Source organism: Haplochromis burtoni, unplaced genomic scaffold (genome assembly GCF_018398535.1).
Source record: "Haplochromis burtoni strain Fernald_Lab_line unplaced genomic scaffold, NCSU_Asbu1 Contig_172, whole genome shotgun sequence".
Taxonomy (NCBI): Eukaryota; Metazoa; Chordata; class Actinopteri; order Cichliformes; family Cichlidae; genus Haplochromis; species Haplochromis burtoni.
In genome coordinates this window covers 70179-94166 of record NW_024582533.1, presented here as the reverse complement: position 1 = coordinate 94166, position 23988 = coordinate 70179, and the positions used below count along the sequence as shown (strand labels likewise).

The window sequence follows — 23988 nt, the reverse complement described above, 5'->3', positions numbered from 1 at the left end:
ACCAGATGTGTCCCCCCTCTCTCTTCCTAGTCCCTCCTCCTCTCCCTTCTTTGCTATCCTTCTCTCCCTAACTCGGTGATCTCAGTGGAAAATCTGAGTCCAGGCCAGACCTTCGATGCCTTCACACACATATACACACACACACATGTCGGCAGCAACTGTGCAGCATCCACCTTCCCCCCCATCAACATCTTGCCAAATGAACGCCCCCTTTTTCCAAAGTAGCTTCCAAGGTCAGCCCTCAACCAGCGCTAGATGGCGCTGCTTCCAAAGGGTCAATAGAGACACCATCCCACCGCAGCGCGCTCCCACGCCCTTCTCGTCTTGCTTTTATGTTCAGGTTGGTCTGGACTTTTAAAATGAACCAGATGTGTTAAAGCTCCACCCACCAACCCCCACCCCATCTTCCGCAGATTTCTGCAGGAATAGAGCTCAAAATGCTTCCAAGATGTGCGCCACATGGTTTTCATTAAGCAACATGAAGTGATTTCAGCTTCATCTATTCTGGTTTGCGTTTCTTGATTTTTGTGGGTGACATGTAGGCAGTTTGATGAAGGGGCACCCGCGTAGTGACCGAATAACATTAAAGGGGCGCTCTCTATAAACGATGTGAAACTGAAAAACTAAATGTCCAGTTTCCACATTTTCTCTTTATACCAAAATAAAAAGAATCAGCTCTGTGAATGCTGAAGTCTCGCTGACAGTCACCAGTTTATTGTTTGGCCCCTTTTAAGGAAGCGTGCACATCTGGGTAATTGGCGTAAACTGCTGGTCCGTGCGCGCTCTGGTACATTGCTTCTCATCAGCTTCCTTAGAGAAAGCTTTACAAACTCCTCCTCCTCCTCCTGCTCCCCCCTCCTCTCCCCTCACCGTGCGCTCTGGTCCTCCTCTGCGCGCTCTTGGGTTTCGCCTCGGAGAAACTCCGACAGACCTCTGGATCGCCAAAACTTCACCAAATCAGTTTAGAGGTGTGGGGCTTGGGGCCGCAGTTGTTTTTTGTCGGGGGTTGGGTGCCGTGGTTTAGTTGTTCTTTCACAGTTTAATCATGGAGACTCTCAGAAGTCTCCTCGCGCTGCTGTGCGTTTTCATGGCTGGAGCGCAACTACAGCAGGACCAACGGCGCAGAGTTGCTGGTAGGTTTGCTGAAAACATCTGGTGCTTTCCAAGCAGATGTTCTAGTGCGATTCTTTTGCACTTGAAGTGTGTTTATTGTGTCGAATGCAATGAAGTCGTTTGTTTGCTGTATTTTGATGCACTAACAACCAAGATGATAGAATCCTAGTCCGCTATCGTTTTACCTAATGGTCATGTGAGGTGTTGGCTGTAAAGCAGACTGATATGTGATGTCAGAGTAGCCGAGAACCTCAGGCCGGCTCCCCCACCGAGGTGACAGGAGTCATAGGACAGGTGTTTGTGCAAACAGCCATGTTATAGATGCAGATAGTCTGCTGAGGTTTCCTACCTGTATGACATGATCAGCCAATGAGATGATCTAATGTTGCTCATTATAATGAGCTGTAGGCCTCTGGTGCTGCAGTAATGACTTCTGCTGGTTTCACCAGTGTTGAAGCTGATTGTTAACACGTTTAGAGAAATCTAAGCAGCTAGAAATCACATTAGTTGGATCATTTTTTCGTTCTTCTTCATTTTTTTTTTTAAATCGTGGGATTATATTTGCTGATCACATTCATTGATTATATGCTTTGTGAACAGAGTGTCCTGTTGACCTGTTCTTCGTCCTGGATACATCTGAGAGTGTTGCCCTCAGAAGGACACCGGATTCCTATTATATTGACCAGATCAAAAATTTCGCCAAGGACTTCATAGATCAACTCAAAGACATGTAAGAAACACACACACACACTACACACACACACACACACACACACACACACCAACGTCACACACACACACACACACACACACCAAAGCACACACACACACAAATTACCTTCAGTTCTGGAGGAAGTGTTCAGGTACCAGTAAGGAGCACTGTACAGCATACTCGGATACGCTGTGGGCGTGGCTACAGGTGCAGAGTCCTTTTGGCCTACCCACCACACCCACTACTTACAGTGGCTGTAGTTGGGGAAATGTAACATAGAGTAACTTTTAAACACCTGGGCTTAGATTTTTTCAATCAAATGACAGAACTCTGCCAATTACTTTTATATGAAATATAATGGGATGAAAGTGTGAAGCAGAATGAAAAAGAAAAACTTAAAGAAAGCCCTCTGACTATGACTGTGATTGAATCTGCATAGTTCTGGTCCACCCCTGCCTGTCTGTACCATGTTTGATTTTAATACCATTGCTTATCCAGGCGCCACCAGTGTGACCGCATCCTGACATGGAACTCAGGAGCGCTGCACTACAGTGACGAAGTCAAACTGGTGAAGGAGCTGAGTGACTTGAATACCGAACGCAATGCCCTGAAGACGGCCATCGACAACATCGCGTACATAGGCAAGGGCACGTACACCGACTGTGCCATCAAGAGGGGCCTCGCTGAGCTGCTCATTGGGTAATAACAGCACGCGCATAGTTTCATCCTGAAATAATAAAGACGCTGACAACATTTCTGAATGTGTTTGCATACGTTTGTACCTGCTTGCAGGGGTTCCCATTACCATGAGAACAAGTATTTGGTGGTGGTGACTGATGGACATCCTATTACTGGTTACAAAGAGCCATGTGGAGGTGTGCAGGAGGCTGCTAACGAAGCCAAGCTACACGGGGTCAAAGTGTTCGCTGTCGCCATCTCACCTGACCAGGAGGTACAACGCATACACACACATACAGATCATTTATTAAACTTTGCACAAATGAAGCCGTGCATTGCTCAAATACATTTTGAGGGAGTTAAGGTTTGGCGTGTCATTTTCACTAATTAGCTATTATAAGTTTCAGAGTTTCAGAGTTTGATACTTAAATCAGTTTCAGTCTTATTTTCATAGGTTTATACTTACATAGCCATGTGTACATGATAACAGTTATTTGATCTCTGATGAAGACATCTGTTCTAGTTTTTTTTAATTGTGAAATATAAGGGATAAGTCTTATGATTATAAACCAAATCCTGTTTGCAAATGCATTAAGACAGAAATGTCATACTAAGAAGATGTTTTTCTTTGGATGATCTGGTCAACTCAGCTTTCTGATGCCATATGAAGCTAAAGAGCGTAGTCCACTTTTTCCACTTTTTCTCAGTGTTCAGATAATGAGGTCAGAGTGTTAGCTAAGGCAGCTCTAGGCTCTGCTGGATATCAGTAAAAGCTGAAACTTCTAATATGGTTATATCAGGTTGTAAGCACAGAAGCTCCTCCCACCTGTTTCTGTTTCTGAGCACCAGCCAATAAGAAGAAAACAGGCAGTAAGGAGGAGGGAGGGATGCTTAATTTCAGACAGGTCATTGAATTGATGGGTTGTAGGATGACTCGATTAAAGATAAACAAGGCTTGTTTAGACTGTGAATCATGCAAACGTGGAGCAAAAAAAAAAAAAAGAGCATAAAAGGTCTGCTTTAAAGACAAATCCAGCATAGCTCAAGTGTAAACCCCACAGCACAGTGAAACAGTTTAAGAGACAGTGAACTGAAGAAAATAGAATTCTGGAAAAACAAATTATTATCTTTCCAAATGTTTTTGATTCTTCTTTGATTCTTCTTCTTTAGATTAAACAGATATACAGATTAAACTCTGCATGCACTGTATTGAAAATGCTTTTTTTTAATGTGTTCTGTTCACAGTCAGTTAAAAACAAGTATCATTAATCTTAATACCATGTTATGCCAGGAATCTCTGCGTGGTGGATTTCACAATTTTCCTCTACCGGCTAATGTCAGGAAGAACATGTTGGCAGATGTTAATCTTAATCATTCGGATACTAGTGTGGCCAGATCGTAGATAAAGATGTTTGTGTTTGATTTACAGGAAGCCAGGCTGTCTCTCATTGCCACAGACCGCAACTACAGACAGAACTTCACTGCTGCAGATGACCTCAGAACCAGCAAGATGGCAACCATTGAAACCATCATTAACATGATCGTACGTCTCTTCTCTTCTCTTCTCTTCTCTTCTCTTCTCTTCTCTTCTCTTCTCTTCTCTTCTCTTCTCTTCTCTTCTCTTCTCTGAACATTGAAACATTTGGATTTCAAACTAACTCCTGGTTTATCTCTTCTTTCCAGACAAATGAAACAAAGGATGTGGTATGTCCAATTATTTATTTATTTATTTTTATTTAGATAAAGTTAACTTCACTGATTGCTGCATGCTTTGCTGCAGAAGCCGGCCTGGGTTTTCTCATGTTTGGGGCTGAGAAGGCTGGCTGGAAAAAAAAAAAGTCACCAATAATGTTCAGCTCTTGTTTGTTCAAACATATTTTTGGCTGAGTAAATATTAAGCACTGTGCTTTTAAAGAAACAGCCTAACATCTTATTTGTATCTGATGAGCTCTGCTGATTCATTTTGAGTCAAAATGCAGTATTTAAAAACCAGGGTTCTCTGCTGTACTCTTTTTTTTTTTTCTGCTGCATATTTCAATTCAATTCAGTTTTATTTATACAGCACCAATTTACAACAGTTGCCTCAAGGTCCTTGAGGCAAGTGAACTTAGTTACTTGCTACGGAGCTGTTTAGTGCAATAAAAAAACAAACAAATAAAGTTTGGATGTTTGGATGCTTATAGTATCTTCACTGAGATGTAAACTTCACTAAACAACTTCACTGAACAGGAAACTAGGAGAGGTCACTGAGGACACACACTAGATGCTACAGCCACCACATCCAAAAGCTAATTGAGATTACTGCGATTACTATTAAAACTATAATAGCTTGTTTTGTTTTTACCGCTGTGTATGTGAGAGGTTCAGGTGACACCAGAAAACATGTTTTTTTTGTATTTCCAGTGTAATCGCACCCGCCTAACAGCATGTCTTACTTAGATTTGAGCAAAACTAAGTATCCAATATTCTGTACAGCCATAGACGCACAGACACACTTTTCATTTTTTAAGATCTTTTGTTCTTTTTTTCCAGTGTTGCTCGTTTGACTGCGTTGTAAGTACTACCTTTTTTATTTTATAAGTCACAAGCGTGATTTCTCTTTGGACTATATTTTTGGAGCTAACTTTTGTTTGCCTACAGGCTCCTGGAGGGGACAAAGGACCAGATGGAGAATCTGGCTCTAAGGTGGGATAGCTGTTGGGAAAATTGAGAGATGTAGTTAGGTACAGATCTCCAACCGTCCCATTTAAACCTTGTTGACTAACCTCCATCCTCCCCTTCTCTCTACAGGGAGAAATAGGTAGACCAGGGATGCCAGGAGAGAAGGGAGATGTTGGTGATGTGGTAGGTGGTTTCCTCCAATAATAAGCATAAAAAGTATGTGGCATCCAACACTTGGTGCACCTGCTGAAAAAACTGTCTGTTTATCCCATTTCTTTCTTACAGGGCAGGATTGGCGACCCTGGTCCTGTCGGTTACAGTGGAATGAAGGTACAGTGCACTTAATAAAACATGCTGATAGATTGGAGCTGGGATCTAAGGGAGCCTTCATGATATTTTGAAGCAAAGTATTTATTTGTTTTTTAAATTTTCTGCACTATTAAGTAAACTAGAAGGATATTAGTCCTGCTCCAAGTAAATTAAGTTTGACTTCTCAAGAGGAGGCGGTCTGGTAACTCTGAGTATGTGTATGTTTGTCTAGTCATGACCGCTGACCTCCAGTCAGTTTTCCCACCTTATCATTCACCTCATCCACCATGCTGTGTAATAAAAATGACGTATGTGTTTCTGTTCCTAGGGAGACCGTGGCCCAAGAGGAGGGAAGGTACTGTCAGATACCCCCAAAATATAATATATATTTTAGTAAGATTCAGTTCTGTGCTTTAATATTCTCGAGTGACTGACTCTGTGTTTGTGTGTTTTCTGCAGGGTGACAGAGGACACAAAGGCTACAAGGTGAGCTAATATTGACTTCTTGTGTTCAGAGAGAGAGGCCGTTGTACCGGCGGTTGCCCTGGAATCTTATGGTTTCCTGCCGCTTCAATTCTTTCTATTCTTTCCATCTGTTCCATCTTCTCAGGGAGACAAAGGTCAAAGGGGAAAGGATGGAATCGACGGACGCAAGGTGAGTAAAGTCCGGCCATCAGATGCGTCCATCTTTCTCCTCTCAGATGTATCCGTTTTTTAGATGTTTTTGTGTGTTTTCCCCTTTAGGGTGAACCTGGTTTCCCTGGACTTGCTGGCTGTAAAGGCTCTCCTGGACAAGACGTGAGTTTAAATATATACATGGAACCTTTTATGACCTTTAATCGAGCACCATTAACACTCATGGCCAAGTGCAAATGGGAGCTAATCATGAGATTAGATGAGACACTAATTAGAAAAGTTGCAAATGTGCAATCAGATGTGTCGACATTGGGACAAACAGAGTTTATGTTTTGTCTTAATTACACTCCTGAACACTTTAACACACCCTCAGATAAGCCAATGCTGTTTTCAGCGTCTTTGTTTATAGATTAGCCGTTAGCTATTGTGTGCATGCCTAGGAATGTCGCTCTCTTTCTTTTTATTTGGTCCAAACACAAATTCTGCCTGGTATCTCCAGCAGACCAGACCATGTGCTCTTTAATCTTTGGCTTAGTTTACATTCTTTTCTGTCAGACTGTTTGGATGAGTCCATATAGCTGTACTGTAAACATACACACATATACATGAGCTTACAAGTACGGCAGCCTCCAAGATGGAGTGTTACCTCAGCTGCTTCTGATCATTCATTGAAACTGTCTCTGTGTTGTGTGTTTCCAGGGCTCGCAGGGAGAGCATGGACCAAAGGGAGACCCTGGCTCTTATGGAATTAAAGGAGAAAAAGTAAGAGAGAAGGAGTTCTGGGTGCTAGAATTTTGTGTGGCCTTTAACGCCCTGTATTAAGGTGCTGTGTGCTCATTCCAGGGAGATCCCGGGAGGGACGGCGAACCAGGACGACCTGGAAACTATGGACCATTGGGCCCAAAGGTGAGTCAGCGTACAGAGAAACACAGAAACGACGAGAGATGACAAAGCAGGAACTTTGATACAGAATTAACCATGTTTGTCGTGACAGGGTGATCCAGGCCCTCGTGGTCCTGACGGGGACAAAGGAGAGCGAGGCGAAGATGTAAGCGATAAAGCTGGATAAAACCAAAAAAAAAATGAAGTTCATGACTTTCACTGTAGCTTCTATAAGTTTCTGCTATGTTTGCATTTCAGGGATTACCAGGGAATGATGGACCTGCGGGCGAGAAAGTAAATATATTGACTTTAAAACGGTGTTTTTGTGTGTGACAGCTACCAAAATGCACGTTACCGTCTCAAAAATCTCTCGTAGGGGCTACCTGGAGAGAAGGGGGAGCAAGGTTCCCGTGGAAACCGAGGCCCAAGAGGAGAACCGGTAAGTGCTGATAAAAGGTTTAACCCCAGTCCCTCACGGGCCTTCCCCAGTTCAGCATTTTCTCCTCAGAAATTCATGGGAAATTCAGTTTGGCACGTGTACAGTATAGTGAGTCCACTGTAACCACACTGACCTTAATAGAACAGTTTTTGTGTAATTCCTCATGTACTGCCACTGAGCTGACTGTTTTTTAAAGCCTGGCTCTGTCTGCGTTCCTTGTCTTTTGTTACTGTCTTGAATGCCTTTAGTCTAATTTATACATTTGTTCTTTTCCTTGCCAGGGGGATCCAGGACCCCGCGGAGAACAAGGGAGGGAGGGCACAACTGGCCCCAACGGCGCCCCCGTAAGACAGAAACACTCACTCAAATATGAGCAACCATGCAGGCATTCGAACAGGCACGAGCAGTGAGCGGCCCTGCTTACAATGCTGCGTGGTGTAGCACGGCACAGCCCCAACTATAAACCACTCGCTCTTTCTCTGGAATTATCCTTTTTTTCCTTTCGTAGGAACATGTTAGTGGCTGCATGCGCACATGTGAGCAGTTGTGCATATTTCATGTTAAGTGAGGATAAACTGGCCAGGTTTTCCAGAAGTAAGACCTGGCTGTGTCCCCGCAGTGCTGCCCACTCCTCCCTGCTTTAACCCCAACTCCCCTCCTCTTATTCTCCGTTTTACTCCTCTTCCTGGGAAGATCAACAGTCACTCTTTCCCCTCTGACTCAGTTCTTCTCTCCGTCCTCTCAAGCCAAAGCCTCACCATGGTTTTTCTTAATAAGGCACCAGGCAGTGTAATAATAATAATACGTTACAAGCATCAGCCGCTGCAACCTCCGTGATGTCAGAGCGTTCAATGGCTCTTTTGTGCTTCTGACTGTGCTACTTTCCTTGTCAGTGAACACTAAGGAAATGATTAGTATGGAAAACATGGAATAACGGACAACCGGAATAACGGCATAGCATTACTCTACAGGAGTGTTTAACAGTATTTTTTGTGTGTTAACTAGAATATAAAGAAGTGCTGTGGTGTCTTTGTCTTATTGCTTGAAAGTCCAAAACCTAAATCCAAACCTAAATATCGTATACGGCATTTCAGATTGATCCAGATGTTACCAGATCTTAGCAGTGACTTTTAATTGTTTCACAACAGCCTACTGAATAATGTTACAATGCAGAGACCATAATTTCTTTTTTCACTGCTCTCCGGGCGATTATCTGCTCACATAGATACAGCGATGGGAAGAGTTGAGTAAACTGTGAAACTTTTCTTCAGGCAAAGACTCATGGGAAGTGTAGTTGTTAAATAGTGACACTGTTAAAACTTTATTTTTTTAAAATCCCCCTTTTTGTTATGTACAGTAAAAGTGTTTAAAAAGTTTGTCATTAATGTTGTTGTTTTCCAGGGTGAAGCTGGCAAGCCCGGGCCTCCCGGGTACAGAGGAGATGAAGGCCAAGCCGGATCAGAAGTGAGTCCAACAAAACAAATGTACAGGTTATAATGAAAGTGCAGGAGTGTTTGTTGTTCCTCCATGAGCGAGAGGCTCCTAAATGAACTGCCCTTTATCTGCCAAAGTTAAAACTGTAATTTTACATGAGAGACTTTTTTGGTCTGCCTTTTTGTTTAAAGTTGACGAACGTTAGAAGCAAACAGGGACTGTCTCATACTTTCATGTCATTTACAAAGTAATAGTAAAGATTTGACTCTGTGTTTTCAGATAGCAAAGGCTAAAGTGCTACAAACCCGCTGATGTAGCTTTAAATCCATAAAAATTTTGTGAGTCAGCTTTGTTTTCATTTGTCATGTCTGTTGGTGGTTTGATGCTCGTTATCACACAATCTAGGCAGTCAGCTTGCCAGAATCTCTGACAGATTGCAGATACTAATAGTTACTGTTAAGCTTTCATATGGGACTGTGACGTGTCTGTTATTAAAACGGATCAGTGCTCAGTATTACTGTCAGTAAAACAGATGCTGCACTTTTGTTTGTGTTTCTTTTCTGATGAATCAAATTTGGTTTTAGAGCTCACTGAATCACATGATTATTTACTGAATCATCACGAGAGGCTGCCATTTACTTTCTGATTTAGAATTTGAACTTCCATCTGATCCCACTGATGTGATCAGGGAGAGTTTTTTTAGGTGTTTTTCAGGTGGAAATTTCAAGAAATAGAACTGGTTCACAGTCTTGGTCCACACATTAACTCAAAGACACACACACACACACTCAGTATCTGTCAGCAATATCCAAATGTTTTCATGTTGCATTTCATGTGTTTCTAATCTCATCATTCCTTTCTTCTCTCAGGGACCCAGAGGGCCGAGAGGAATCAAAGGAGCTCCAGGAGACAGAGGCCCTATGGGAGAGAGGGTGAGTGAGAAAGGGGGGAGACAAATGTGTGCTATCGATCATAACTCCGGTCGTGTGTGTGTGCAGATGGATCTGTAAGTGTCTCTCTTTCTTCTTTTCAGGGAGCGGATGGTGCTCCAGGAAATGGCACAGAAGGTTGTCATGGTTTCCAGGTAGGTAGTTAGGGCATCTCAAGTGTGGAGCAGCTTTCTCGCTGTAACTATGTATATTTTTGATGCTTATGTGGTTTTATTTTTTAGGGTTATCCTGGGCCCCGTGGAGACCCGGGTGAGCCGGTAGGTTCTTCTTTTTTTTTTTACATAGACAATCAGGGCACTCTTTTTTTTAATTTGAGATCAGATGTTGGGATGCACGTTTGTTAGAGGCAGCGATTAACTTAGCTAAAATTGATGGGCTTTGTTAGCCCTTTTATCATCATTATCATTTAATCATCTGTCTTTGCCAGTGCTCCCCTGTATCTGTTTATATCTGCTGTGCATTTATCAGGGTGGCAGGGGGACACCTGGACCCAAAGGAGATGATGGCGAGCCCGGAGATCCAGGCCCCGATGTAAGTCCAACTCTGACTTCTTTTCCCTTTTTGAGTTGCTACTCGCTCTTGATCTCATTTTATCTTTCCTCCATTCCTTTCTTGGCGCAGAGAGCTGACAGGATATGAGTCACACGGCTACTATTTTAGATATATTTTCATATCTCCTTATTCATTTGCCGTCTTTTAACACGTCTCATACTACAAAGTGACTTTTTGTCTTTTCTGCTTTTCATTATTTTTTTTCTTCTGCAGTCTAAAAGTATTTTGCTGCTCTTGTTTTTTTGTCTTTCTCCCACACTTTCCTCCTGTTCAGCAGCTGGAAATGCTTTAAGTACTTTTGAACACATTGGGGATGAGGGCTTTGAGCTGATGCAGCTGTGTATATGTCGTTGTCAAGGCTACCAGGAAGTGAGCAGAGACGATGAGGGGACTGCATTACTTTTTTTCTGGATTGTGTGTGTGTGTGTGTGTGTGTTGAGTAGTGTGTGTTGTGTGTGTGTGTGTGTGTGTGTGTGTTGTGTGTGTGTGTGTGTGTGTTTGTGTGTGAGAGAGAGAGAGACAGAGATTATTCCCGTCCTCTGTAACCCCTGGTTCAACTTGGCCGTGTTTACATTTAAATAATTTCACTTCCAGGGTTCGAGTTTCATGGCTTAAAAGTTTCTATCCATACATCGGTGCACCCTGACCTTTTTCTGCAGAACAGTCACACTCTGTGAGCTGTGGATTTACAGTGCCAGATCAGTTTACCACTCATCAAAGCTTTATGTTACTGCAGCCAGAGCAGGATAAGATGCCGTACAATTCACCCAGTCACCCAATATTTTACTAAAATTTGCTTGGTACTGTAGTAATGTTTCAGTAATGTACATGATACATTCACTCTGACAGCAGAGTAATGGGCATATTCTGTTAAATGAATACATGAGGCAACCCAAATTATCTGGTTAGCTTAGCATAAAGCATGAAGACTATAGCTTAACTCAACCCAATGATACTTGTTTGAGGTATGCCAAAAGGGCTGACCTGGTACATAAATCAGCATTCTGCACAAAAGATATATATATATCTGATCTTATCTATATGAGCTTTTAGAAGTGCTAGTGGGTGCATGCTGTCATTGTAAACCACTTTGAACACACAGGAATTAGTTTAGCAGAATTGGTGCTAAGCTAACCTGTTGTTGCCTGCAGCCTTGTATTTGGACAGTGGTCCAGTGGTGACTGTTCTCTTATCTAGGTTTGGAAAACAAGTCCAGTTAGTTACCAAAATGACGTACCATTTAACAATGGTTTAATTTCTACACCGCACCCTGTATCGGTCCATGACAAAATCGTAGACTAAAAAAACCATAGTTAACATAATTAGATGCCATTTTTTGTATATCTCAGTGAACAGAAAGAAGTTATTATGTTCCACTCATTCTCAGAGGCATGCATGCATTTCTGTTTTCTTCTTATGTCTTTCTCCCTAGACAGTGACTTTCTTGTTTCCACATTCTCAGCTGTTCACAAAAAAGCTTTTTGTTGGATGGTGGAAGGCTGTGAACGGCGTGTGGCTTTCCCACCTATTTAAAGTTGTGGCTAACATACTTTTAAGATCATATCCTGCAAAAGGTATGACAAACAGTTGCATCTGGATGTGATCGCTAAATATAACGCCATAAAATCAAGCCTATGATTTGTCTGGCTGTTTGTGTAACTATGGATGATGTAGTTCATGTTCATTACATCCTAGCATTTGAAGTTGAGCAGTAATTGGAGTCACATGCATTGTGCGCACATGTATGTTAAGTCTGTGTGTGTGTGTTGAGTGTGTGTGTGTGTGTGTGTGTGTGTGTGTGCGTGTGTGTGCACACGTGTGTGTTCCTATTAAAGGCTCACATCTGTTGGCATGTGTGTGAAAAAGCCAGATGGTTGGCAGTACCGTCTCCCCAACAGCCCTCATGTCTCTGCTGTATCTGTCCACTGTAGGTAGATGGTTGTGTTGCAGGAGTGCAGATCTGCTGGTTGTGACTTTACACTGTGAGCTAGTCCCTTTTGCTTACACTGCTTCCTGCCTTACATGTCACTCCCAATCAGAAGGTTTCTAGGACAGACATTTCTCCATTAATGATCTGTAATATTTTCATTCACATTGTTTATGCAGTCGTTTAAAAAAAAGAGAGTAAATACACTTTTATCCAAAATGAGCCGTTTAAAGCACACAAGCACCCACTTTAAAACAGTTTCTGCTCTTCTCGTGTGTTTGAAAGATTTTTTTTTTTAATCTTCTTTTATTTTGGTATCTGCTTTCAGTTTTGGATTATTGTGAAATTCATTTCAGCTGCCTGCCATCATTCTCAAATTTTTAAGTGTGTAAAAGTATCTGTGGGAACATTCAAATTCAACGATGTGATCATTGTCCTAAATCAATTTGTTTAGCTCTCACAGCGATCAGCTGTTGGTCAGGGTGCAGCAGCTGCAGGGGCTTTGTGGCTCCTTTAGCCCGCTGCATAGTTAGGTAGCTGGCCGTGATGAGACATGGCACAGCACTTCAGTGGATTTCTCCAAGATCAGGCAACAAACTCGTGCTTACAATTTCTGAAACTGTGTGTGGAGCAAGCAGGAATGCATTGTCTTTGTATACACAAAAATAAATGACGGTGCTCCACTTTCTCCTTCTCCTCCACTTTTATGATATGAACTACCACACTCGGAGACAAAACTCTTCTGAAGTTTTACATTTATTACTTATTTCCATAGTCAAGCACAGAGTCATAAAAAAGTAAACAAATGAACACACACACTAATCAGGTTGTTTTGCAGTCAGGTAATCACTTATACAGTAAGTCAGTATGAAGGTTTTAGTTGGACTCTGGATCTAAAAAGTGTGTGCCACTGCAGCTGTTTCCAGTTTGGACAAAACTATGAGCTGTGGTTATTGTTTAGCAGTGCTTTGCCACACAGCATTGCACGTTTATTGTGATTAGTGTGTAAATCAACTTAGTTTCTTTAAATAGCTTTTCATCCTGTAATTTGAAAAGATTTACGATCATTTATTTCAAAAGAGAAAAACAAACCAAAGGTGTGACCCTTTCTTTTAATCTCCATTCATTTTCTCTTTTTTGACAGAACAACGAACCAGGGCGTCTAGGACCAAAAGGGGCCAAAGGTCACAGAGGGCCCGAGGGCAGGCCGGTAAGAATGACACTGAGTGTGCACGTATGTTTGTGGTGAATGCATGTGTAAAACATAGATTCATGGGCAATGCTGACATGATATTTTTTCTGATAATGTTAAAGAAAGTGAGCTAACAAGAGCACAGCCAGCTGTCAACTCTGTCCATTTCCATGTTTCAGACAGACACCGCAACACCAAACCACATGCTAAGAGATGGAAAAAAAAATCATTCCTATGTTTCCTTAAACCTTAAACTTTGTGGTGTTGCTTCATGTGAAAATATAAACAAAGCTTAATCTAAATATGACATTAATCTAAATGATCGCACGCACTCTGAGAGGAACCACTACTCAGAACACGTTATGTCTTCTTCTCCCCCGGTTCCGTTTTCTGTCTTGTGTCTCTGTGCATATTTTGTATGAAAAGTTTGCGTCATGTGCTCCGAGTGCTGTTCTTCTCCTCTACAATTAACGGCTGTCTCTCTCCCTCGCTCTCTTTTCCTGTCTTTCTCATTCTCTAATGTGTGTGTGCTAGTCTGGTGTCTTTTACGCAGAAACGAGTGCTCTTAGACAGAGCTTAATGTCGGCTAAAACATAACAGATGGTTTTCCTACAGTCGAGAGAAAAAAAAAAACAACTCCAAACAAATTCTGTGGTAGTGAACTTTTGGACGTTTCAGATGTTTGCAGAACGACAGTGGCGAGCATGAAATGTGTGGGCGCGGATTGTGGGTTCAGTCATGGTGAGAACCTTGCGTACAGTCAGAGGAGTAACGTCTTTTTCAAAGAAGCCCCCCATATTTTTTAATTCCAACTAAAACACAAAAACTTTCCTCTGTCATCTTGAAGCCAGACCAGATAGACCTTTGGACAGATTTTTAAAAGAAAAAACAAAACAAAAAAAACATAGACATTTTTCAGGAGGATGAATCACTCAAGTCTCCCTATCTCCTTTTCAGGGACCACCAGGGCCTCCCGGACCACCAGGAGCCGATGTGAGTATCAAGATAAAAATTGAATCAATCCAATTAATGTGAGCCTTCGCCCTCAATTTAGCCGTAGCACCAGAGTGCTAACACACTTAATTCCCCCTTGAGGCTGTGCAAGTTTTGCATCTGCAACTGATACTGTATGTTCAGTCCAAAGCCACACAACCAATTTCCTGAACACAAAACCCCATAGCCGCTCACTGACTTCTAAGTAAAATATCACGTAGTCATGTTTTCATTTTCTTCTCCTTTGGAGCGGCTCAAAAGCAGTCAGGGAGCTGGCTGTGTGTCGTGTTTGTTATTATGTAATGTGATGTAGGTCTGCGGCCATATTGTAATGTATCCTCTGCCTCTCTCTTCAGGATTGTGAAATTCTGGATATCATTATGAAGCTCTGCTGTAAGTTCAAGACTTAATGGTTTGCATTCTTGAACACCCACTCACAGAATTTAAATTCTTTATGTTAAAGTTTTCTCTGTCATTCATATGTATGTATATATATATACATATACATATATATATACATTACAGTTACAGTGGTGCGTGCGAATGTTAAACATTGCAGATGTTTCAGATAATAAGGTCAGCATATGTACAAGTAATCCCTCTGAGCCAAAAGTTAAGACCTCAGATTGTCAGTTTCAGTCTTGGTTTGTATGATGTCATAAACAGGGGATCTCCCTAATGTGGTCATCTCAGGCAAACAGCTCTGACTAAGAGAACAGAAGACCTGCTGTTTGAAGCTTCTGGTTGTCAGGATCACCCAGTCAGAAAAAAGGATGGCTTAAAGTCTAACTAAAAACACATGTATAGCCTCTTCGATTAAAAACGAACGTCATCCATTTAAATCTGATTTTTAAAAAGTCTCAGTGCAGTCTGGGTAGTGATGTTGAACAGTTGGAACAGTCTTGGACTTTACATTAAGATAAACAGGGAGTTATTCTGTTTATCCTTTTCAATTTGAACCTGATTGTATTGTAACTGAGTAGGAAACCATACTGGGTATCAGGACATCCATATCCAGCACTAATTTTCCTTGAGAGACCCATCCCAGTATAGGATCTAATCCCCTCCACCATGATAAGGTGATGTTTTACAGAGGGGAATTTAGAAACCTACTGTGAAAAAGTAGGTTTGTGAAAAACTGTGAAAAAGAAAATTGTGGAACCTAGACTTCAGTGGGGTTCGGTGTCATGTAGACTGGGCAACTTTCTCGACTGGAGGGCTGTCTAGGTTGATACACCAACGCAAAGCTGCATGGAACTCAACAATAGTGCCTCTGGTTTATCAAACTGGGGTGATGTTTCTTCTTTTTAAGAAGGGAAAACAAGGTTGTGGTCCAACTTTAGCAGAATCAGCAAACCTCAGCTCTCTGGGATGTTCTTTGTTAGGGTGCTTTTGGGAGAGTCTGTCCATTGGTCGACCCTCAGATCCACGAGGAACAATTTGATTTTCATCCTGGTTGTTGAACATATGACCAACTCCTTTTCTTCTCAAGGATATTGCATGTATTATATAGACAATAAAACAATAAGATATCCCTCAGTGTGTCCTCTGGGATTGCTTTAGTAGTATGAAGTGTCTGCCCTGCTGTCATGGGCCATTCTGTGGCTGTACAACCTTAGTAACAGCTTGGTTTGCATTGCCAAAGGTAAGAACCAGCAGGGTTGCACACAGATTTTAGTTATAAATTTTATGGATAGGTAATTTTTAGTTATTGTCAAGCAGAGAAGGGTTTCTGGTTTTGTGGCCTCGGGATCTCCTCTGCTTTTGCAGTTTATAGCCCAGTGTGAAACAGCAGGAATGAGAATTAGCATTTCCAAGCCTGAGGCCATGGTTCTCAGCTGGAAAAGAGTAGAGTGCTCATTCCAGGTCACAAAGGAGTTGCTGCTCAGGTATCTCAGGGAAATGGACAGATGGATTGGTGTAGCATCAGGAGTGGTGCAGAGTGCTGCCACCACATCATTGCTTAGGCTACTGCAAAGATGAGGCAGTCCAAATCTCTGCTTAGACTGCTGACCCTGTGTCCCAGACCCTGAAAAGTGTTGGAAAATGAATGAATGGATGTTGCTCCACTAACAGTGTTTAACAAAATAAGCATCTACTGATGTAATATAGTCCTCTACCATCATTCCTTTTTAAAAAAAAATCCAAATAAACTTTGTGTTTAAACAGTTAGACATGGTCCACAAACATCTGTTTATGCACATCTGCTGGCCGTCATAGGTCTGCATCTGAAATATTCTTAAGAGCTTGAAAAAAAGAACACAACTGAACTTAGAGACGCTTCTTCATCGCTAAAAACGAAAGGTGGAGAGTCTCAGGTATTTAATGTCTACTGAGTGTTGTCTCCTTTGGAAATGATCCTGAGAGCTGTTGTTCTGCTACTTGACCTGCTACTGACTATTGGTTAATGCCATCAGCGGTGTTTAAGACTGAAACTACTGTGAGACCCTGCCCTCCTCTGTCATGTGACCTATTGATGTCACTTGAGGTGAGGTGAGTGGGGGTTGAAGCAACAGTCAAGGGATCTCAAGACAGTGGCTACAATGTAGCAATGGACATAGGTGGCCTCCTTTACTGGTTTTACAAACCATCTGTCTACTCGGTCCAAAATATGAACGTTGTCATTGTCCTTTAAGTACAAGTGTACATCTGAGGGTTGTGCTGTTGAATGATGAGAGGTGAAACGTTTTGACAAGCTGAAGAAGTTAAGACAAGCTCTTAAGGCTGCCATGACCTGGATGATGGACAGACATCTGACATACTGGTCTTAGTTGGAGGTTGCTGGTCACTTATGGACTGCTGAGCTGATTGAACTGGCAGGTTGTCATCTTCCTATTTGAACAGGGTCATGACCAAACGTTTGCTTTTGGAGGTTGTAAGTGTTAGATGTATTGGACGGTTTTGTGCCTAGCATGAGAGGATTTTATATTTACCATTGTTGACTTGAAGTCCAAAACCATTGATTCCTTTTGATTTATTCATTGTTCATAACCAGCTGCGCCATTTGGTATATTCATCCCATCAATGCAGCAAAAGTATCATAAGAGAAGTGCTCAAAACACAGCCACAGTCCTTTGGGAAGGTGCCACAAGCATTTTCCTGCTCATTTCTCGTTTCTTCACAACAGGAAAGATGTTAAGGCTAATATCGCTTCCTTTGTTTGCTTTCAACTGGAAATGAAAGCCAGATGCAGAGCAGTGTGGCACAGAAACTTGTAATGATAGCGTTTGAGTTTAGATCATCAGCCCAGAGAAAAAGTAACAGCAGCTTTCATTAGGTCATAATATGGAGTAAGCATTGAGGATTGTTTCACTTTTTTTCACAGAGTATTTCAGGTATTTTAAGCTAGTGCTTTAATAGAAGATGGCATTTATTGCATTTTGAGAGCTTCAAGTTTTTAGTTTAAGAAAAGAACAGCTAAAACTGAACCAAAGCAAAGCTGATCTTACACAGTCTTAAAATACAAATATGGTGCAGGAAATTGATATAATAAGGCCACTTTAAACAGTTGGCCTTCTTTAGCTCAGTGCTAGGCTAACCCTAATGAAAACCGAAGCAGATTGTATCATGATACATTTATTTCTGCATTTCATTAACTTTGATTTGTGTTTTTTTCCCCCATGCTCTTCTAATCACCCCCAGCTTGTTGTGGTGAGTTTGGAGTCATTGCCTATATTGTTCTCCACTGTCTGTAGCTACTTTGACGATTAGCCTTTATGAAATTATTCATGTGTGTGTCTCCAGAGTGTAAGTGTGCACCAGTGGACCTGGCGTTCATCGTGGACAGCTCAGAGAGTATCGGTTCTACAAACTTTGCTCTTGCCAAAGACTTTATCATCACAGTCATTGACAGGCTGATAAAAGACCAGCAAGTAAAGGTAACATCCTCCTTTAATTTATCCTCTGTTTTGACAGCATTGCATTTTATATTCTTCACCTTTTTCCTAATCTCTACCACCATCTGTCAGCCACATGCTTGACCTTTGTGGGATTTGTTGTTTATTTAAAATCATTCCAAGAATGGTGCTAAAGCTATTTTTCAGAGATGTTACGAAATGCTCGCCTCGAGAGCAAACCTCAAAATAGAAAAGTGTGAATGAAAGATATTCTCTTGGGTTTGGAACATGCTTTTATGTCTCTCCAGTGACTCTCCTCTCCCAGTTTGGTTGCAATTAGTCAGGATGGGTGGGACACAGAAATGTTGACAGAGGAAAACACACACAGACCAAAACACACAGTCACCATGCAGTGCTTTGGGTTTTTTTCTTTCCAGTTTGCTGTCGACGAGTCCACAGTGAGTGTTGTCCAGTACAGTGGATCAAGAGCCCAAGAAGCTGTCAGACTATCCTCAAGCCTCACCGAATTCAAACAGTGAGTTCACACACGCGTGCGGCAGGAGTCTCTGGCTTTCTTTGTTCTTTATAAATGTACTTTAAGAATTTTGCAGTGCAGTAAAAAATGAGAGAAGGGTAGCATTGCAGATGTTTACACTGATAACACAAACATTATGCAGGAGCAGGTAATAGATAATAGGTATTGATTTTTCAATAACCGGACATGAACATGGAGAGTTTCCTGTATAACTTAGATTTCTAACTAACAAGGCCGCTCATTCTCTTTCTCTTGATAATATTTTCTTTAAAGTTATAAGACATTTTGGGGTCAACTTGAAAGAAATAGATGCAAACTATAATAGTATATTTCAAATCCCCATATACCAGGATTATTCCCTAATAATGGACAATGAGGGACTTTTCTATCCTAAAAAAACAGCACTATAGATCTGATCAGAAATAGATCTGTCGCTATTAAGTTAAATACACTCTAAGTGGTAATTACTTATCTGGAAACAGAAATGACTGTTTAAATGTATAAAATGAAAGAACCTTTGAATACAGCATGTTGTATATTTTGCCTTATGTTTCAATGCTAAGCACGTTTTCTTTGTGTGTGTGTGTGTGTGTGTGTGTGTGTGTGTGTGTGTGTGTGTGTGTGTGTGTGTGTGTGTAGGGCAGTGAGAGATATGAAGTGGCTAGCTGAGGCCACGTACACAGGCGAGGCCCTTGATTTTGCTTTGAGCAACACAATCAGTGTCATGAGGAAAGAGAACAAAGTCGTTCTCGTTCTCACTGATGGACGCTCTGATATCGACAGAGACAAGACCCCCCTCAACATACTATGTGGTAAAGGCCTCCAGGCAAGTGTGACACACTTTGAAACACACACTGTAGAAGGTTGAATCACATCCCTGTACAGGCAACCCTAAAAGGTCCCTGCTTCATCTCTAGGTTGGAGGTTTAGGAGTAAAGGACTACTCAGGCCGTGAGCCCAACCAAGAGCAGCTCGACGACGTGGTGTGTAAGAGCGACCCCAAACCAGGCTTTTCCTTCGTGCTGGATAACTTTGCTGAACTTCTCGACGACAACTTCCTGCAGAACCTTACAGACAGAATCTGTAAAGGTACAGCACAGCTCCACATATTTATATAACCTATGAATGCACTCCTTATCTAGTTATTAGTGTTGTTTTAGCAACACCATATTCACGATATACAGCGATATCCAGGCGTCTGTGTCAGTTGCGGTAACAGAGAAACATTAAAGACTTCTTTGTAGTAACAAAACAACACGCCAGTATCTGATCTTGCAGTTATTTAACCAGCTGGAAACAGTAATTTGGAAATAAACTGACTTATCTTGTGCTTTCTGTTACAGAGAAGAAATGCCCAGACTACAGATGTCCCAGTAAGTCTGATATTATTTTCCAATACACAGTTACACTGGGTTGTATTATGTTTGTACTATTTTACTGGGTTTGACAATGTCTTACATCCCTCATTCAGAAATCAGTTGTTCAAAGCTATTTTTCTATAGCACCTTTCATGCAGGTTAGTGCAGGTCAAAGTGCTTCACAACTGTCAAAAAGACATAATAAGGAGGAACAAATAAATTATATAATAAATTAATATGCAGCAGACAAGAAATAAATCTAAATTTGAAATGGCCTATAGGTATGATAAGAGTAAGTCAAATAAAGCTTAAATCAATTTAAAAATAGATATTAAAATATTACATTAAAAATGTAAAAATAAAAATAATCACAAATAAAATAGCAACAAAAATACAAAGTTAAAGATATAGTTAAAAACATAGAAAGTTATTTTAAAAAATCAAATAAAAATATGCGACATCAGTAGGACATGTAAGAAAACCCCAAATCCAATCTTTTCAGCATAAAAGATTTGATTTAAATTTCTTTTTAGAGATTTCAAAAACCTTCTGTTGCTCTTGGGTGCTCCTGCTGTTTTAGCGATGTGGGTAAAACCTCATGGCTGCCTCTAAACATTTTCTTCCTCCACACTGGAACAAGAAAAAGACCTGAAATACTTCATATGCCATCAGCACGTGAGACATAGATACTGGAATAAGGCCACAAGGTGCTTCAAAAACAAGTAAAATGATTTTAAATTCACTACTGACAGGCAGCCAGTATAGACTTCAGAATCAATATAATCTTTCTCTTATCTCCAAATAAATGATCTAACTTCTGCTGATGTAACACATTTTAAGTCGACCAGCTAGCAGGGCATTACAATTATCCAGCTTTGTTGGCATAAAAGCATGTTATCAGTTTCTTTGTGTTACTCAGACTTAGAAAAGGTCGAACAGTTTAAAGCAGAAGGAAGGAGACTCAGTGACAGACCCCATATGAGCTCTGACGTCAGCGATCAGAGTCAGCCCTCCTACCTCTATGTTTTGTGCTTAGTGGCTAGAGGTAACTCTGAACGAATTCCCTTTTTCTGTTTCCGTCTCTAAGCTTTAGGCTAAAATTTAATTTTAGTTACTTCTGCCTCTGCCTCACCTTTTCTATATTATTTTAAGGATTGTTTGAAAAAAATACATCTCAACACAGTCACGTTATTCAGTGAACGAAAGTCGAAAAAACCCCAAACCAACAATAAATTAGAATCTGGATGTTAAAGACATCATAAATAAATGCTGTGTTTCTCTCTCCTGTGTTGGAAATCTCTGACCAGATGTGTTGTGTGTATTATTTCTGCTTATATTGCAGTCGAGTTTCCTCAAAGTACCGATATTTTGGTGATGATGGACAGCTCGGCCAGCGTAGGCCAGAAGAACTTTGAAATAAGCAAAACCTTTGCCCAACACTTGGCTGATCGCTTCCTGAACGCAAACAGGTCGCTTGGTGCCCAGATTAGAGTGGGTGTGGGCCAGTATAGTCGGAATGCTCGCTTGGACGCGCCGCTGAATAACAATCTGACGGTGTTGTCTGAGGAAATCAAAGCAGCTACCTTCCAAAACGATGGCACCAGCGTGACCCAGGCCTTGGAGTTTGCAATCAGGACTTTAGCCTCCCGCGGGGATGGATCAGCAGGCAGTAAGAAGCTGGTGCTCTTCTCTGACGGCAGGTCTCAGGGCGTCACCCAGCCTGTCCTGGAGAAGCGTGTTCGCGAGGTGGCGGATGCTGGTATTGAGCTCTATGTCATCTCAGCTGGCACCCAGGTCAGCGAGGCTAACCTGCGCACTCTGGTGAGCAGAGGACGGCTGGCCGACATCACATACGCTCAGCGCCATCTGTTCCGTCTCCCAGACTACCCATCTCTGCTCCGTGGGGTCTTTTACCAAACCGTCTCCCGCAGGGTGTCCATGCCCTGAATGGGGATACACCATACAACAGGACTAATACACTTTACATTTTTAGTCCAATGAATATTCAGTCTCACTCATTTACAGTACACTGTGTTTAAAAAAGAAAAGAAAGTCGCAAAACGACTAATGATTGTGTGGCAGAAAAAATGTAAATTTCTTCAAAAAATTACCCAGAAACCTTTTTTTTTTTTTTACCCCAACTTGATCCTCCAAGGCGGACCATGTTAGGCTGTGTACAAACCCCGGTGCCTTCGCTGAGATCATAACCAAACGAAGGTATTTGACCTAAACCTCCCACTTTTAGAAATTTCTGCCTTGGAGGTAAAGTTCAGGGTAAAAAAGTGCCAAATAAATGGGTAACTCCGGTCCTGGAGAGCCATCAGTATTAGCACGTGTCTATTTCTAGCTTTCATCTGCATTAGGCTGATTTCTACTCAGGTATCCCTGTATCACTGTCAGCTCTGACTTCAGCTTTAAACAAGGCTCTTTGAAACAGCACTTACTTGCCTCTCCAGGACCGGACCTCCTGCCCTTTCAAGGATTGTGTTTAGAGTCTAATGTGGATTCTTTTTTCTTATTTTCATTATAACTCTAGCCACTCTTTCAAGTGGTGTCAGATCTGTTGTGTGACAGTAACGCAAAATGAAGTGACCAATCACAGCTGTGAACTGATTTATTATAAACTCCACCTCCATGATCTTTAAGTGTTAACTTAGTCCACAATTGGAGAAAACTCACACTGTTCATTATGTCAAAGTTATATTAAATCACCAAAACAGGATGTGACATCAGATAGGCTTATGTAGAAAGCCTGCTTCACCAGAACTCCACAGCTGGACCTTACCTGTGTGGTTCTGTCTGTGAGTATGTGTGAACCCTCTCAGTGTGTGGTCATCATTTACATGTGAATGTGTGTTTTACACAGAGCCTCGGGGCGTTGGTCCATAAACAGCTGGTTCAAATAATGGAGGAATAATAAAAAACTGTTCTTTATTGTCTGTGGAGCAGAAAAGCCTCAGTTTCACACACACATACGCTTACACGCATACATTGGTTCAGTGACCTTGGAATCTGCCATGGTGGAAACCTTGAAAATAAACATGGCACTTCTCACACCTACCCACACACAGAAAAATACACACAACTTTTTAGATCACCTTAAGTGGAAGTTCAAAGTTGTTGTTATCTTCATTGGCTCAGAGTCACTGAGCTGTTGTTGTTATCTGTGGTGCTACTAGTTTCAGTGTATTAGCCTCTACCCTTTTTGTTAAAGAAGATATTTTTACCGTGGGGATGCACAGCCGCAGTAGTTTCATAAGAGCTCCTTCAATAAAGGTTGCTGCACCTAAGTGTGATTGTTTTTGTCCTGTACACATACACTCGCAAAGCTAGTTTACAAAGATCCATTCACACATGTTCATGTACCTCTACTGACAATTCTTTGGTTCAGATTAAAACACTGAGGAGAAAAAAAGAATTTTTACATCTCTCAGGTAGTGTTATAAAACAATGCATACATTTACATTGCTATGCAGATGATACTCAATCATATTTATCTGTGAAGCCAGCAATTAGTTAAACTACAGACAAGTCTTCAGTACACAAATGACCGAATTTCCTGACTGAATTTCTCTTCACCTAGACTCCAACAAATTGAGGTTATTGTACCTGAGCCCTAAAAATCTTAGAAAGTGTGGTTTCTAACCAGGTTTCTACTCTGGGTGGCATTACCCTGATGTCTGCTAACAGTGTGAGGAATTTTGGAGCCATTTTTGAAAAGCTAGTCCATTTGGGGCAGGTAGGTAGAGTGGTGGCCCCATGATCAGAAGGTCGGAGGTTT

The 23988-nt window shown here is 41.4% G+C and overlaps 1 protein-coding gene across 1 annotated transcript; it reads left to right on the top strand.

Annotated features, from left to right (window-relative positions):
- Window positions 1-853: 853 nt before the first annotated feature.
- On the top strand, window positions 854-23497 carry col6a1 (collagen, type VI, alpha 1). The gene is made up of 35 exons (XM_042225452.1): window positions 854-1133; window positions 1714-1843; window positions 2324-2524; window positions 2618-2777; window positions 3933-4046; window positions 4187-4207; window positions 5036-5056; window positions 5144-5188; window positions 5294-5347; window positions 5450-5494; window positions 5802-5828; window positions 5933-5959; window positions 6084-6128; window positions 6218-6271; window positions 6809-6871; window positions 6953-7015; window positions 7104-7157; window positions 7250-7285; window positions 7368-7430; window positions 7712-7774; window positions 8832-8894; window positions 9734-9796; window positions 9898-9948; window positions 10036-10071; window positions 10283-10345; window positions 13438-13503; window positions 14443-14478; window positions 14835-14871; window positions 18121-18129; window positions 18223-18356; window positions 18752-18849; window positions 19489-19675; window positions 19767-19938; window positions 20193-20222; window positions 21550-23497. Exons 1-35 carry the CDS (start codon window positions 1046-1048, stop codon window positions 22152-22154), a joined length of 3024 nt encoding a protein of 1007 aa, XP_042081386.1. The 5' UTR covers window positions 854-1045; the 3' UTR covers window positions 22155-23497.
- Window positions 23498-23988: the final 491 nt, after the last annotated feature.